The following is a 17,537-nucleotide window of genomic DNA, read 5'->3' as shown; positions in this document are numbered from 1 at the left end:
CAGTATACCATTCAGACAGTGATGACCCCAGTATACATACAGACAGTGATGACCTCAGTATACATACAGACAGTGATGGGCCCCAGTATACATACAGACAGTGATGACCCCAGTATCACATCAGACAGTGATGGCCCCAGTATACATACAGAAAGTGATGACCCAGTATAAATACAGACAGTGATGGCCCCAGTATACATACAGACAGTGATGACCCCCCCAGTATACATACAGACAGTGATGGCCCCAGTATACATACAGACAGTGATGACCCCAGTATACATACAGACAGTGATGGCCCCAGTATACATACAGACAGTGATGGCCCCAGTATACATACAGACAGTGATGACCCCAGTATCAAATGGGGGTCATACAGACAGTGATGGACCCCAGTAGATACATACAGACAGTGATGACCCCAGTATACATACAGACAGTGATGACCCCAGTACACATACAGACAGTGATGGCCCCAGTATACATACAGACAGTGATGCCCCCAGTATACATACAGACAGTGATGGCCCCCCAGTATACATACAGACAGTGATGACCCCAGTATACATACAGACAGTGATGGCCACCAGTATACATACAGACAGTGATGGCCCCAGTATACATACAGACAGTGATGGCCCCAGTATACATACAGACAGTGATGGCCCCAGTATACATACAGACAGTGATGGCCCCAGTATACATACAGACAGTGATGACCCCCAGTATACATACAGACAGTGATGGCCCCAGTATACATACAGACAGTGATGGCCCCAGTATACATACAGACAGTGATGACCCCAGTATACATACAGACAGTGATGGCCCCAGTATACATACAGACAGTGATGGCCCCCAGTATACATACATACAGTGATGGCCCCAGTATACATACAGACAGTGATGGCCCCAGTATACATACAGACAGTGATGGCCCCAGTATACATACAGACAGTGATGGCCCCCAGTATACATACAGACAGTGATGGCCCCTAGTATACATACAGACAGTGATGGCCCCAGTATACATACAGACAGTGATGGCCCCAGTATACATACAGACAGTGATGGCCCCCAGTATACATACAGACAGTGATGGCCCCAGTATACATACAGACAGTGATGGCCCCAGTATACATACAGACAGTGATGACCCCAGTATACATACAGACAGTGATGGCCCCAGTATACATACAGACAGTGATAGACCCCAGTATACATACAGACAGTGATGGCCCCAGTATACATACAGACAGTGATGACCCCAGTATACACATACAGACAGTGATGGCCCCAGTATACATACAGACAGTGATGACCCCAGTATACATACAGACAGTGATGGCCCCAGTATACATACAGACAGTGATGGCCCCAATATACATACAGACAGTGATGGCCCCAGTATACATACAGACAGTGATGGCCCCAGTATACATACAGACAGTGATGGCCCCAGTATACATACAGACAGTGATGGCCCCAGTATACATACAGACAGTGATGGCCCCAGTATACATTCAGACAGTGATGGCCCCAGTATACATACAGACAGTGATGGCCCCAGTATACATACAGACAGTGATGGCCCCAGTATACATACAGACAGTGATGGCCCCAGTATACATACAGACAGTGATGAGTCCCCAGTATACATACAGACAGTGATGGCCCCTAGTATACATACAGACAGTGATAACCCCAGTATACATACAGACAGTGATGGCCCCAGTAAACATACAGACAGACAGTGATACCCCAGTATACATACAGACAGTGATGACCCCAGTATACATACAGACAGTGATGGCCCCAGTATACATACAGACAGTGATGACCCCAGTATACATACAGACAGTGATGGCCCCATACATACAGAAGTGATGCCCCAGTATACATACAGACAGTGATGGCCCCAGTATACATACATACAGTGATGGCCCCAGTATACATTCATGACAGTGATGGCCCCAGTATACATACAGACAGTGATGGCCCCAGTATACATACAGACAGTGATGGCCCCAGTATACATACAGACAGTGATGACCCCAGTATACATACAGACAGTGATGGCCCCAGTATACATACACACAGTGATGCCCCCAGTATACATACAGACAGTGATGACCCCAGTATACATACAGACAGTGATGGCCCCAGTATACATACAGACAGTGATGGCCCCAGTATACATACAGACAGTGATGGCCCCAGTATACATACAGACAGTGATGGCCCCAGTATACATACAGACAGTGATGGCCCCAGTATACATACAGACAGTGATGACCCCAGTATACATACAGACAGTGTGATGACCCAGTATACATACAGACAGTGATGACCCCAGTATACATACAGACAGTGATGACCCCAGTATACATACAGACAGTGATGACCCCAGTATACATACAGACAGTGATGACCTCAGTATACATACAGACAGTGATGACCCCAGTATACATACAGAAAGTGATGACCCCAGTATACATACAGACAGTGATGGCCCAAGTATTCATACAGAAGTGATGGCCCCAGTATACATACAGACAGTGATGGCCCCAGTATACATACAGAAAGTGATGGCCCCAGTATACATACAGACAGTGATGGCCCCAGTATACATACAGACAGTGATGACCCCAGTATACATACAGACAGTGATGGCCCCAGTATACATACAGACAGTGATGACCCCAGTATACATACAGACAGTGATGACCCCAGTATACATACAGACAGTGATGGCCCCAGTATACATACAGACAGTGATGGCCCCAGTATACATACAGACAGTGATGGCCCCAGTATACATACAGACAGTGATGGCCCCAGTATACATACAGACAGTGATGACCCCAGTATACATACAGACAGTGATGGCCCCAGTATACATACAGACAGTGATGGCCCTAGTATACATACAGACAGTGATGCCCCCAGTATACATACAGACAGTGATGGCCCCAGTATACATACAGACAGTGATGACCCCAGTATACATACAGACAGTGATGGCCCCAGTATACATACAGACAGTGATGGCCCCAGTATACATACAGACAGTGATGGCCCCAGTATACATACAGACAGTGATGGCCCTAGTATACATACAGACAGTGATGGCCCCAGTATACATACAGACAGTGATGGCCCCAGTATACATACAGACAGTGATGGCCCCAGTATACATACAGACAGTGATGGCCCCAGTATACATTCAGACAGTGATGGCCCCAGTATACATACAGACAGTGATGACCCCAGTATACATACAGACAGTGATGGCCCCAGTATACATACAGACAGTGATGGCCCCAGTATACATACAGACAGTGATGGCCCCAGTATACATACAGACAGTGATGGCCCCAGTATACATACAGACAGTGATGGCCCCAGTATACATACAGACAGTGATGGCCCCAGTATACATACAGACAGTGATGGCCCCAGTATACATACAGACAGTGATGGCCCCAGTATACATACAGACAGTGATGGCCCCAGTATACATACAGACAGTGATGGCCCCAGTATACATACAGACAGTGATGGCCCCAGTATACATACAGACAGTGATGACCCCAGTATACATACAGACAGTGATGGCCCCAGTATACATACAGACAGTGATGGCCCCAGTATACATACAGACAGTGATGGCCCCAGTATACATACAGACAGTGATGGCCCCAGTATACATACAGACAGTGATGGCCCCAGTATACATACAGACAGTGATGGCCCCAGTATACATACAGACAGTGATGACCCCAGTATACATACAGACAGTGATGACCATAGTATACATACAGACAGTGATGGCCCCAGTATACATACAGACAGTGATGGCCCCAGTATACATACAGACAGGATGATGACCCCAGTATACATACAGACAGTGATGACCCCAGTATACATACAGACAGTGATGGCCCCAGTATACATACAGACAGTGATGACCCCAGTATACATACAGACAGTGATGACCATAGTATACATACAGACAGTGATGACCCCAGTATACATACAGACAGTGATGACCCCAGTATACATACAGACAGTGATGACCCCAGTATACATACAGACAGTGATGGCCCCAGTATACATACAGACAGTGATGACCCCAGTATACATACAGACAGTGATGACCATAGTATACATACAGACAGTGATGGCCCCAGTATACATACAGACAGTGATGGCCCCAGTATACATACAGACAGTGATGGCCCTAGTATACATACAGACAGTGATGGCCCCAGTATACATACAGACAGTGATGGCCCCAGTATACATACAGACAGTGATGACCCCAGTATACATACAGACAGTGATGACCATAGTATACATACAGACAGTGATGGCCATAGTATACATACAGACAGTGATGGCCCCAGTATACATACAGACAGTGATGACCCCAGTATACATACAGACAGTGATGACCCCAGTATACATACAGACAGTGATGGCCCCAGTATACATACAGACAGTGATGGCCCAGTATACATACAGACAGTGATGACCCCAGTATACATACAGACAGTGATGACCCCAGTATACATACAGACAGTGATGGCCCCAGTATACATACAGACAGTGATGACCCCAGTATACATACAGACAGTGATGACCCCAGTATACATTCAGACAGTGATGACCCCAGTATACATACAGACAGTGATGACCATAGTATACATACAGACAGTGATGGCCCCAGTATACATACAGACAGTGATGGCCCCAGTATACATACAGACAGTGATGGCCCCAGTATACATACAGACAGTGATGGCCCCAGTATACATACAGACAGTGATGGCCCCAGTATACATACAGACAGTGATGGCCCCAGTATACATACAGACAGTGATGGCCCCAGTATACATACAGACAGTGATGGCCCCAGTATACATACAGACAGTGATGACCCCAGTATACATACAGACAGTGATGGCCCCAGTATACATACAGACAGTGATGGCCCCAGTATACATACAGACAGTGATGGCCCCAGTATACATACAGACAGTGATGGCCCCAGTATACATACAGACAGTGATGGCCCCAGTATACATACAGACAGTGATGGCCCCAGTATACATACAGACAGTGATGGCCCCAGTATACATACAGACAGTGATGGCCCCAGTATACATACAGACAGTGATGGCCCAGTATACATACAGACAGTGATGGCCCCTAGTATACATACAGACAGTGATGGCCCCAGTATACATACAGACAGTGATGGCCCCAGTATACATACAGACAGTGATGGCCCCAGTATACATACAGACAGTGATGGCCCCAGTATACATACAGACAGTGATGGCCCTAGTATACATACAGACAGTGATGCCCCAGTATACATACAGACAGTGATGGCCCCAGTATTCATACAGACAGTGATGGCCCCAGTATACATACAGACAGTGATGGCCCCAGTATACATACAGACAGTGATGGCCCCAGTATACATACAGACAGTGATGGCCCCAGTATACATACAGACAGTGATGGTCCCAGTATACATACAGACAGTGTTGGCCCCAGTATACATACAGACAGTGATGGCCCCAGTATACATACAGACAGTGATGGCCCCAGTATACATACAGACAGTGATGACCCCAGTATACATACAGACAGTGATGGTCCCAGTATACATACAGACAGTGATGGCCCCAGTATACATACAGACAGTGATGGCCCCAGTATTCATACAGACAGTGATGGCCCCAGTATACATACAGACAGTGATGCCCCCAGTATTCATACAGACAGTGATGGCCCTCAGTATTCATACAGACAGTGATGGCCCCAGTATACATACAGACAGTGATGGCCCTATTCTATCTTGTACTAATTTTATTAGGACATTAATTCAGTACTTTGTTTATATAAACATTTATTGTTGACTGTAAATAAGAAACATGCTTTATTATTTTACCTTTACAAACAAACACCACTGGCATGATATTCTATTTTCCTGTAGAAACATACACACCCTGCCTAACTTTAGGTTCAGAAACTTTATTCCTATAGATTGCTGCATGCATTGCATTCTGCACTAACGTTTGATTTTGTATTATTTTCTCTTGGTTTAACATTTGGTTTATATTACTTTTCCTTTGCTTAACCTTTGAACTAGTAGCTGGCTTTCTTTTTTATGTATTTAATCACTATGTTCTAATCATTTACCTAATTATTTTATGTTCTTATTCTGTTTATATTTCATTGTATAAAACTTTGAACAATGAGAATTCAGTAATTGTAAATATAAATATATATGATCAATTATTCAATTTTTTCTGAAATAAGATGAATTAATCAACTTGAACCTGATCAGCTGTGTCTTACAATTATGTAGTTGTGATTCTTTTGTGGCGTTTTCTTCAAAAAATAATTGAATAATTTAATGTAGTTTAATCAAAACTGACTGATTGTTGTGAAATGTTGACAAATCATGGTAAGCCACTGACCAGTCCTACTTTTATTTACAGAGGTTTTATGTGTCAACATCTCGTCAACTAAAACGACTAGAATCTGTAAGTCGGTCGCCAATCTACTCACACTTTGGGGAGACAGTAACAGGAGTGACGACTATTCGGGCCTATAGACAACAGGACCGCTTCATCACAGAGTCAGAGAGTAAAGTGGACGAAAACAATATCTGTTACTTCCCTAGTATAGTAGCTAACAGGTAAGATCTCCCTAAACAATATCTGTTACTTCCCTAGTATAGTAGCTAACAGGTAAGATCTCCCTAAACAATATCTGTTACTTCACTAGTATAGTAGCTAACAGGTGAGATCTCCCCAAACAATATCTGTTACTTCACTAGTATAGTAGCTAACAGGTAAGATCTCCCTAAACAATATCTATTACTTTCCTAGTATAGTAGCTAACAGGTAAGATCTCCCAAAACAATGTCTGTTACTTCCCTAGTATAGTAGCTAACAGGTAAGATCTCCCTAAACAATATCTGTTACTTCCCTAGTATAGTAGCTAACAGGTAAGATCTCCCTAAACAATATCTGTTACTTCCCTAGTATAGTAGCTAACAGGTAAGATCTCCCTAAACAATATCTGTAACTTCCCTAGTATAGTAGCTAACAGGTAAGATCTCCCTAAACAATATCTGTTACTTCCCTAGTATAGTAGCTAACAGGTAAGATCTCCCTAAAAATATTTGTTACTTCCCTAGTATAGTAGCTAACAGGTGAGATCTCCCTAAACAATATCTGTTACTTCCCTAGTATAATAGCTAACAGGAAAGATCTCCCTATAACAATATCTGTTACTTCCCTAGTATAGTAGCTAACAGGTAAGATACCTCCCCAAACAATATCTGTTACTTCCCTAGTATAGTAGCTAACAGATGAGATCTCCCTAAACAATATCTGTTACTTCACTAGTATAGTAGCTAACAGGTGAGATCCCCCTAAACAATATCTGTTACTTCCCTAGTATAGTAGCTAACTGGTGAGATCTCCCCAAACAATATCTGTTACTTCACTAGTATAGTAGCTAACAGGTGAGATCTCCCCAAACAATATCTGTTACTTCACTAGTATAGTAGCTAACAGGTAAGATCTCCCTAAACAATATCTATTACTTTCCTAGTATAGTAGCTAACAGGTAAGATCTCCCAAAACAATGTCTGTTACTTCCCTAGTATAGTAGCTAACAGGTAAGATTTCCCTAAACAATATCTGTTACTTCCCTAGTATAGTAGCTAACAGGTAAGATCTCCCTAAACAATATCTGTTACTTCCCTAAACAATATCTGTTACTTCACTAGTATAGTAGCTAACAGGTGAGATCTCCCTAAACAATATCTGTTACTTCACTAGTATAGTAGCTAACAGGTGAGATCTCCCTAAACAATATCTGTTACTTCCCTAGTATAGTAGCTAACAGGTGAGATCTCCCCAAACAATATCTGTTACTTCCCTAGTATAGTAGCTAACAGGTAAGATCTCCCTAAACAATATCTGTTACTTCCCTAGTATAGTAGCTAACAGGTAAGATCTCCCTAAACAATATTTGTTACTTCCCTAGTATAGTAGCTAACAGGTAAGATCTCCCTAAACAATATCTGTTACTTCCCTAGTATAGTAGCTAACAGGTAAGATCTCCCTAAACAATATTTGTTACTTCCCTAGTATAGTAGCTAACAGGTAAGATCTCCCTAAAAAATATTTGTTACTTCCCTAGTATAGTAGCTAACAGGTGAGATCTCCATAAACAATATCTGTTACTTACCTAGTATAATAGCTAACAGGTAAGATACCTCCCCAAACAATATCTGTTACTTCCCTAGTATAGTAGTTAACAGATGAGATCTCCCTAAACAATATCTGTTACTTCACTAGTATAGTAGCTAACAGGTGAGATCTCCCTAAACAATATCTGTTGCTTCCCTAGTATAGTAGCTAACTGGTGAGATCTCATCAAACAATATCTGTTACTTTCCTAGTATAGTAGCTAACAGGTAAGATACCTCCCTAAACAATATCTGTTACTTCCCTAGTATAGTAGCTAACAGGTAAGATCTCCCTAAACAATATCTGTTACTTCCCTAGTATAGTAGCTAACAGGTAAGATCTCCCCTAAACAATATCTGTTACTTCCCTAGTATAGTAGCTAACAGGTAAGATCTCCCTAAACAATATCTTTACTTCCTAGTATCCCAGTTACTTCCCTAGTATAGTAGCTAACAGGTAAGATCTCCCTATAACAATATCTGTTACTTCTCTAGTATAGTAGCTAACAGGTAAGATACCTCCGTAAACAATATCTGTTACTTCCCTAGTATAGTAGCTAACAGGTAAGATCTCCCTAAACAATATCTGTTACTTCCCTAGTATAGTAGTTAACAGGTGAGATCTCCCTAAACAATATCTGTTACTTCCCTAGTATAGTAGTTAACAGGTGAGATCTCCCTAAACAATATCTGTTACTTCCCTAGTATAGTAGCTAACAGGTGAGATCTCACTATAACAATATCTGTTACTTCTCTAGTATAGTAGCTAACAGGTAAGATCTCCCTAAACAATATTTGTTACTTCCCTAGTATAGTAGTTAACAGGTAAGATCTCCCTATAACAATATCTGTTACTTCCCTAGTATATTAGCTAACAGGTAAGATCTCCCTAAACAATATTTGTTACTTCACTAGTATAGTAGCTAACAGGTAAGATCTCCGTAAACAATATCTGTAACTTCACTAGTATAGTAGCTAACAGGTAAGATCTCCCCAAACAATATCTGTTACTTCCCTAGTATAGTAGCTAACAGGTGAGATCTCCCTAAACAATATCTGTTACTTCCCTAGGATAGTAGCTAACAGATAAGATCTCCCAAAACAATATCTGTTACTTCCCTAGTATAGTAGCTAACAGGTACAATCTCCCTAAACAATATCTGTTACTTCCCTAGTATAGTAGGTAACAGGTAAGATCTCCCCAAACAATATCTGTTACTTCCCTAGTATAGTAGTTAACAGGTAAGATCTCCCTAAACAATATCTGTTACTTCCCTAGTATAGTAGCTAACAGGTAAGATCTCCCTATAACAATATCTGTTACTTCCCTAGTATAGTAGCTAACAGGTAAGATCTCCCTAAACAATATTTGTTACTTCACTAGTATAGTAGCTAACAGGTAAGATCTCCGTAAACAATATCTGTAACTTCACTAGTATAGTAGCTAACAGGTGAGATCTCCCTAAACAATATCTGTTACTTCCCTAGGATAGTAGCTAACAGATAAGATCTCCCAAAACAATATCTGTTACTTCCCTAGTATAGTAGCTAACAGGTACAATCTCCCTAAACAATATCTGTTACTTCCCTAGTATAGTAGGTAACAGGTAAGATCTCCCCAAACAATATCTGTTACTTCCCTAGTATAGTAGTTAACAGGTAAGATCTCCCTAAACAATATCTGTTACTTCCCTAGTATAGTAGCTAACAGGTAAGATCTCCCTAAACAATATCTGTTACTTCCCTAGTATAGTAGCTAACAGGTAAGATCTCCCTAAACAATATCTGTTACTTCCCTAGTATAGTAGCTAACAGGTAAGATCTCCCTAAACAATATCTGTTACTTCACTAGTATAGTAGCTAACAGGTAAGATCTCCCTAAACAATATCTGTTACTTCCCTAGTATAGTAGCTAACAGGTAAGATCTCCGTAAACAATATCTGTTACTTCACTAGTATAGTAGCTAACAGGTAAGATCTCCCCAAACAATATCTGTTACTTCCCTAGTATAGTAGCTAACAGGTAAGATCTCCCTAAACAATATCTGTTACTTCCCTAGTATAGTAGCTAACAGGTACAATCTCCCTAAACAATATCTGTTACTTCCCTAGTATAGTAGCTAACAGGTAAGATCTCCCTAAACAATATCTGTTACTTCACTAGTATAGTAGCTAACAGGTACAATCTCCCTAAACAATATCTGTTACTCCCCTAGTATAGTAGCTAACAGGTGAGATCTTCCTAAATAATATCTGTTACTTCCCTAGTATAGTAGCTAACAAGTAAGATCTCCCTAAACAATATTTGTTACTTCCCTAGTATAGTAGCTAACAGGTAAGATACCTCCCTAAACAATATCTACTGTAACTAACAGGTACGATGTCCCTAAACATGTCTATCATGTTAGAAGTCCAGTTACTTGTTCCATCCAGTGAAAATCAAAGATTTTATAATATAAATTCAATGTAGTAGGAAAGAGAGAAGATATGACCAAACTTTCTATCATGTTACAAGTCAAGTTATATACATTTAGTTTGTATTTGAATAATAAGATATTACTACATTATTCTCTTCCAAGATGTTGAGGTGGTTTGAAGAACTGTTTACCAAATAATAATGAACTTTACTTTAGAGGCAAAATGATTCAATTTGTTGCATATTAATTAAATGTCTTCTGTCTGATTTCTGTAGGTGGCTGGCGATCCGTTTGGAGTTTGTAGCTAACTGTATTGTGTTCTTCGCTGCTTTGTTTGCTGTGATTGGACGTAATGATCTCTCCGCTGGTCTTGTGGGATTGTCCATCACGTACGCCCTAAACGTAAGTTAATTTTTCCCGGGCCAGGTCAGAATGGTAACCAGCTATACAGATCTCACTGATGATGGGAAATTTCTGTTTCGGTTTTGTGTGTGATAGACCATAGCTTAATCTGGATTGTTGTACTTACTCGTAATTCTAAATATCTTAGTGAATAACACTTAATAGACAACTCCATATTTGAGAAGGATACAACTGAAGAGAATTGTTTTCATTAAGTCAGCTACACCAATCTAAAGATGTTGCAATAAATCAAAATGAGGTCAGGTAATTCTTCAATTTTGATGTCACTACTTGACACTACTTCATTTTTTATATTATGACGTCATATTGGATTTCCTGCGAGACAAAGCCAATAAAAAATGCTTCTGGTCAATGATATGCAAAATTTGTACTTTCACGAAGCCACTGGATATTGAGTGGATTATGTGACTGATAGATATTTGTTAGATCACCTGGCCCAAAGGGTCGTTGAGCTTATGTCATGGCGTGGCGTCCGTTGTCCGTCTGCCAACATCTGCTTTCAATCGCTACTTGTCATAGAGTTCTGCATGGAACATATCCAAATTTAGCCAGAGACATGTTTGGGGAAAGGGGAACATAGTTTGTATAAATTTTGGCTCTTACCCTGGGGGCAGGAGGGGCGGGGCCCAAATAAGGGAAATAGAGGTAAAGCCTTTAAATCGCTACTAGTCATAGAGTTCTGCATTGAATGAAACCAAATTCGGTAAGATATATCCTTGGGGGAAGAGAATATAGGTTGTATAATTTTTGGCTAGGACCCCCAGGGGGCAGGAGGGGTGGGGCCCTATTGGGGAAATAGGGATAAATTCTTTAAATCGCTACTAGTCATAGAGTTCTGCATGGATTGTAACCAAATTTGACCAGAAACATCTGATATAAGAGGGAAAATTCCTCGAGAAAAGAAACAATTATTTAATGAACCTGTATATAGAACATATTACATAGCATTACAAACCTGGTGAGCGATACAGGCCCTCTGGGCCTCCTGTTTTTATGTGTTATAGATGGCTATATGACCCTGAGGTCTCAGGTTTCCCCCTGGTGAGGGAGTTAAGTTTACTGTAGTTTATATAGGAAAAACACATTTATTAACATTATTTGCTTATTTTTCTTAAGAAATTAGTCAAACTGGGTTAGAATTACCATATCCATATTGGTCCTGGTCGACCCCCAGGGGCCAGAGGGGTGGGGTCAAAGGAAGTCAAAATAGTTAAAATTTCAAAAATCTTCTGAATTCACAGATTTGATGGAACCAGATACTCTTCATAGATTGGAAGGTCTTAAGATCCTCTACAAAAATTGTGAATTCTATGACCCTGGGAGAGGGTTAAGTTTGCTATAGTTTATATAGGGAAAACACATTTTTCAGCATTATTAGCTCACCTGGCCCGAAGTCATGGTGTGGCGTCTGGCGTCCGTCTGTACGTCCGTCCATCCCTCCTTTCATCCGTCCGTCAACATTTCCTTTAAATTACTACTAGTCATAGAGTCCTGCATGGAATGTAACCAAATTTGGCCACAAACATTCTTGGGGGAAGGGGAAAAGAACTTGTATAAACTTTGGCTCTGACCCCCTGTGGGCAAGAGGGGCGAAGCCCAATAGGGGAAATAGAGGTTAATCCTATAAATCGCTATTTGTCCTAGGGTTCTGCATGGATTGCAACCAAATTTGGCCCAAAAATATTCTTGGGATAACAGAATTTGTAAAAATTTTGGCTTTGACCCCCATAAGCATAAAGTGGGGCCTAATAGGTGAATTAGAGGTAAATATTGAAATTCCTTCAGAAAAGAAGCAATAAACCTGTATTCAGAGCGTTGCTTGGCATTACAAACCAGGTGAGCGATACAGGCCCTCTGGGCCTCTTGTTTGGTCACATATAATAGGAAAATGTTGTCAGAATTATCCCTATGAGATGGCCATTGACTCCTATTAATAAAATTTTTCCATGACTGGCTATAGTTTTGATATATTTGTGATAGGTGACCCAGACCCTGAACTGGCTGGTGAGGATGACCTGTGAACTGGAGACTAACATTGTGGCTGTAGAGAGAGTGAAGGAATACTCAGAAACGCCCACAGAGGTACGGTACTTATATCTGTAATCATCTTCAGTACAAAAAAGCCAGAGTAATCAGTATCAGTTCTCATTATTTACATCCAGGCTGTATTTTCAGCCTTTCGCCCGTCCATCCATGCATGCTTCTGTCCGTCTGTTAACAATTCTTTTTACCGCTATTTCTCATAAAGTAATATAGGGATCTTTCTAAAATTTTATATGTAGATTTTCCTAGGGCCCTATTTGTGCATATTGCATTTTGGGACCGATCGGTCAACGAGGTGGCCGCCAGACAGCCATCTTGGATTTTGATAGTTAAAGTTTGTTACTGCTCTTCAGATCTTTCTCAAATTCCATATGTTGGTTCTCCCAGGACCCTAGTTGTGCATATTGCATGTTGGGACTGATCGGTTAACAAGATGGCCTACAGGCTGCCATCCTGGATTTTGATAGTTGAAACTTGTTATCGCTATTTCTTAGAAAGTACTGAAGTGATCAGTCTCAAATTGTAAATGTGGGTTCCCTTAGAGGGCCCTAATTGTGCATAGTATATTTTAGGACTGATTGGTCAACAAGATGGCCGACAGGCCACCATCTTGGATTTTGATAATTGAAATTAGTTACCGCTATTTCTCAGAAAGTACTGAAGCGATCTGTCTCAAATTTTGTATGTGGTAATATGAAGTAAAAGTTTGAAAAGCAGAAAAAAGATCCTTCTTTCCTTTGACAAATGTAGATCAGTCTTTGTAGATTACTCTAACTGGTTCAGAGAAGACAAATAATTTGTTTATAAAAATAAATCTAGTTAGTTTTGAAATACAAAACCTCAGTGGAGAATTTGTGGGCCAATTATTTTGTGAAGACACCAGCTTAATACCTTTATAATGACCCAGTTTTCTGCAAAATAGAAGTGATTTTTTTTTTTTTTTTTTGAATGGCTTAATATTTAAGGCTCCAGTTCTGACAGGTGTAAGATGATTCAGTCTCTTGCTCCATAAAATAGTCTAAAATGATTGACACCTGTAATACTTTTTATATTCCATATGCTTTTTCAGGCGGCTTGGGAAATTGAAGACAAAAAGCCAGACCCAAGGTGGCCTGATACGGGCAAGGTTACGTTTGACAATTACGGCACAAGATACCGAGAGGGTCTAGACCTGGTCCTTAAAGGGATTTCATGTGACGTTCAACCAGGGGAAAAGGTCAGTAGTCAGAGACTTTCAAGTAAACAGAAATCTTCAGGGATTGTCTTTTGTGTTGGAGCAGAGTAGGCTGGTCGTATATGTATAAGGAACATTGTTATCAATACTTCAAAGCAGATGATGAATTGTTGGGGATACATTTTATACATGATGTGCTATATATAATATGATAAAAAAATTTCAAATTACTTCTGGAATTCTTGAATATGATGCTGACAGCATTTGTAACAGATAGTATTGAAGTAAAGGTACAATTACGATTGTCACCATACATTGTCACTATTGGCTAGTAAAACACAGAATGGATTAAACCATTAATGATATTGATTGTACATACTTGATTAAACCATGAATAATATTAATTGTACATACTGGATTAAACCATTAATAATATTGATTGTACATACTGGATTAAACCATTAATGATATTAATTGTACATACTGGATATATTAATTGTACATACTGGATTAAACCATTAATGATATTAATTGTACATACTTGATTAAACCATGAATAATATTAATTGTACATACTGGATTAAACCATTAATAATATTGATTGTACATACTGGATTAAACCATTAATGATATTAATTGTACATACTGGATATATTAATTGTACATACTGGATTAAACCATTAATGATATTAATTGTACATACTGGATATATTAATTGTACATACTGGATTAAACCATTAATGATATTAATTGTACATACTGGATATATTAATTGTACATACTGGATTAAACCATTAATGATATTAATTGTACATACTGGATATATTAATTGTACATACTGGATTAAACCATTAATGATATTGATTGTACATACTTGATTAAACCATTAATAATATTAATTGTGCATTATGGATTAAACCATTAATAATATTAATTGTACATACTGGATTAAACCATTAATGATATTAATTGTACATACTGGATATATTAATTGTACATACTGGATTAAACCATTAATGATATTAATTGTACATACTGGATATATTAATTGTACATACTGGATTAAACCATTAATGATATTAATTGTGCATACTGGATATATTAATTGTACATACTGGATTAAACCATTAATGATATTAATAATACATACTGGATTAAAATGTTTTATCATGACAGGTTGGAATTGTTGGACGAACAGGAGCAGGGAAGTCATCACTGACTTTAGCTTTATTCCGAATCATAGAGAAGGCCCAAGGTAGCATCATTATAGATGGTACTGATATCTCATCTCTGGGGCTGCATGATCTCCGATCTAAAATCACCATCATACCACAGGTAAGGCCATTTCATAATGATTATGAAACGAGAGGTAATAAGGTCTTTTATTATCAGGCCACAGACGAGGATAGTTGATGTAGATGTGTTCTGGAAAGGTTGCCCTAATATAAAATTCTTTTTAATGCATTGCTTGTGTTGTAGGAACCAGTTCTGTTTTCTGGGACGTTGAAGATGAACCTTGACCCTTTTGAGCAGTATTCTGATGCTGATCTGTGGCGGGCCTTAGAACATGCTCATCTTAAAAACTTTGTGAAGGAACTTCCTACGGGGTTGATGCATGAATGTTCTGAAGGTGGTGAAAACCTCAGGTAAGATGGTTGTACAGGCAAGAACATTAAACACACAGACAAACACAGGCTTATTTTATAACTTCATCTGGAGTTTTAGATAACTCTTAATATTTTGCATTATTATAGATTCTCAGTGTTTTAATTAGACAGTTAGTACATGTAACTTTATTGGCCATATTAATGATAGTATTGATGAATTTTCAGCGTTGGACAGAGACAGTTAGTATGTCTGGCCCGTGCCTTATTGAGGAAGACAAAGATCCTGGTCTTGGACGAAGCAACAGCAGCTGTAGATCTGGAGACAGACGACCTAATTCAGAACACAATACGAACAGAGTTCCACGACTGTACCATTCTCACAATAGCCCACAGACTCAATACCATTATGGATTATGACAAGTAAATACTAGATATTCCTTAAACATTTCAACTATTGAAATTCAAATTAATGGTAATTTCATTTATAAATTGGTTGTACAATACGAATTTCCAAAATTTAATCTGAGCGTTTATACGTGTCTATTTATCAATTACTAAGAATTGTCATAGTTTTTGCCCCAAGTAGTTTGTAGGTCTTTCATACCTTCATTGCACATCCATTTTAAGTAAATGTAAAATTTCAATTAAAGATGTTAGAAAAATTCAATTTTTAGGTTATCTATTATCAACATGTACCATGTGTCCTTTGCCGTTTGCTGTGCGCATGTGACGTGATTAAACTTTCCTTTTAAATAATTTCTTCTCAATAAGCGAAAGGCCCAGGATACTCATATTGGTCCTGCAGCATGCTGGCATGAAGGGCTACCAAATTTGTTCAAATGAATGACCTTGACCTTCATTCAAGGTCACAGGGGTCAAATAGGCTAAAATCTTAAAATGACTTCTTGTGAATTTGACCTATTTGCCTATTTGACCCCTGTGACCATGAATGAAGGTCTAAATTGGCGAAAATCTTTTAAACAACTTCTTCTCAAGAACCAAAAGGCCAAGGGTACTCATATTGGGCCTGCGGCATGCTGAGATGAAGGTCTACCAAGTTTGTCGAAATAAATGACCTTCACCTTCATTAAGGTCACTGGGGTCAATTAGGCGAAAATCTTTAAATGACTTATTGTGAATAATTTAGAGGCCTAGAGACCTGATATTGGGCCTGCAGCATGCTGAGATGAAGGTCTACCAAGTTTGTTCAAATAAATCACCTTGATCTTCATTTAACATTGCAAGGGCCAAAATGACTAAAATCTTTATACAGCTTCTTGTGAATAACAAAGAGGCCTAGAGACCTGATATGGTGCTTGTGACATGCTGGGATTAAGGGCTATTAAGTTCATATGAATGACATTTACCTTCGTTCAAGGTCACATGGGCCAAATAGGCTAAAATCATTAAATAATTTCTTGTAAATAACTAAAATCCTGGGTACTGATACTAGTGCACTAGGCCTGTAGCATGTTTGGATAAAAGGCTATCAAGTTTGTTCAAATGATTGACTTTAACCTTCATTCAATGTCACAGGGGGTAAAATATGTTATAATCATTAAACATACAACTTACTGTAGTTCTGCTAT

At 39.4% G+C, this 17,537-nt stretch overlaps 1 protein-coding gene across 1 annotated transcript in view; it reads left to right on the top strand.

Moving 5' to 3' along the window:
- Window positions 1-17,537, top strand: part of LOC138324201 (multidrug resistance-associated protein 1-like) — a 100,694-nt gene that overhangs the window by 78,454 nt on the left and 4,703 nt on the right. The window contains exons 22-28 of the mRNA XM_069269282.1: window positions 6,519-6,718; window positions 10,977-11,103; window positions 13,105-13,206; window positions 14,237-14,383; window positions 15,518-15,676; window positions 15,821-15,987; window positions 16,174-16,368. Of these exons, the coding sequence (XP_069125383.1) occupies window positions 6,519-6,718; window positions 10,977-11,103; window positions 13,105-13,206; window positions 14,237-14,383; window positions 15,518-15,676; window positions 15,821-15,987; window positions 16,174-16,368 (1,097 nt within the window). The remainder of the gene's footprint in view (window positions 1-6,518; window positions 6,719-10,976; window positions 11,104-13,104; window positions 13,207-14,236; window positions 14,384-15,517; window positions 15,677-15,820; window positions 15,988-16,173; window positions 16,369-17,537) is intronic.

Source organism: Argopecten irradians, chromosome 5 (assembly GCF_041381155.1).
Source record: "Argopecten irradians isolate NY chromosome 5, Ai_NY, whole genome shotgun sequence".
NCBI classification, from domain to species: domain Eukaryota; kingdom Metazoa; phylum Mollusca; class Bivalvia; order Pectinida; family Pectinidae; genus Argopecten; species Argopecten irradians.
Note: the sequence above shows the minus strand (reverse complement) of the source record. Positions and strands in the feature narration are given on the sequence as shown.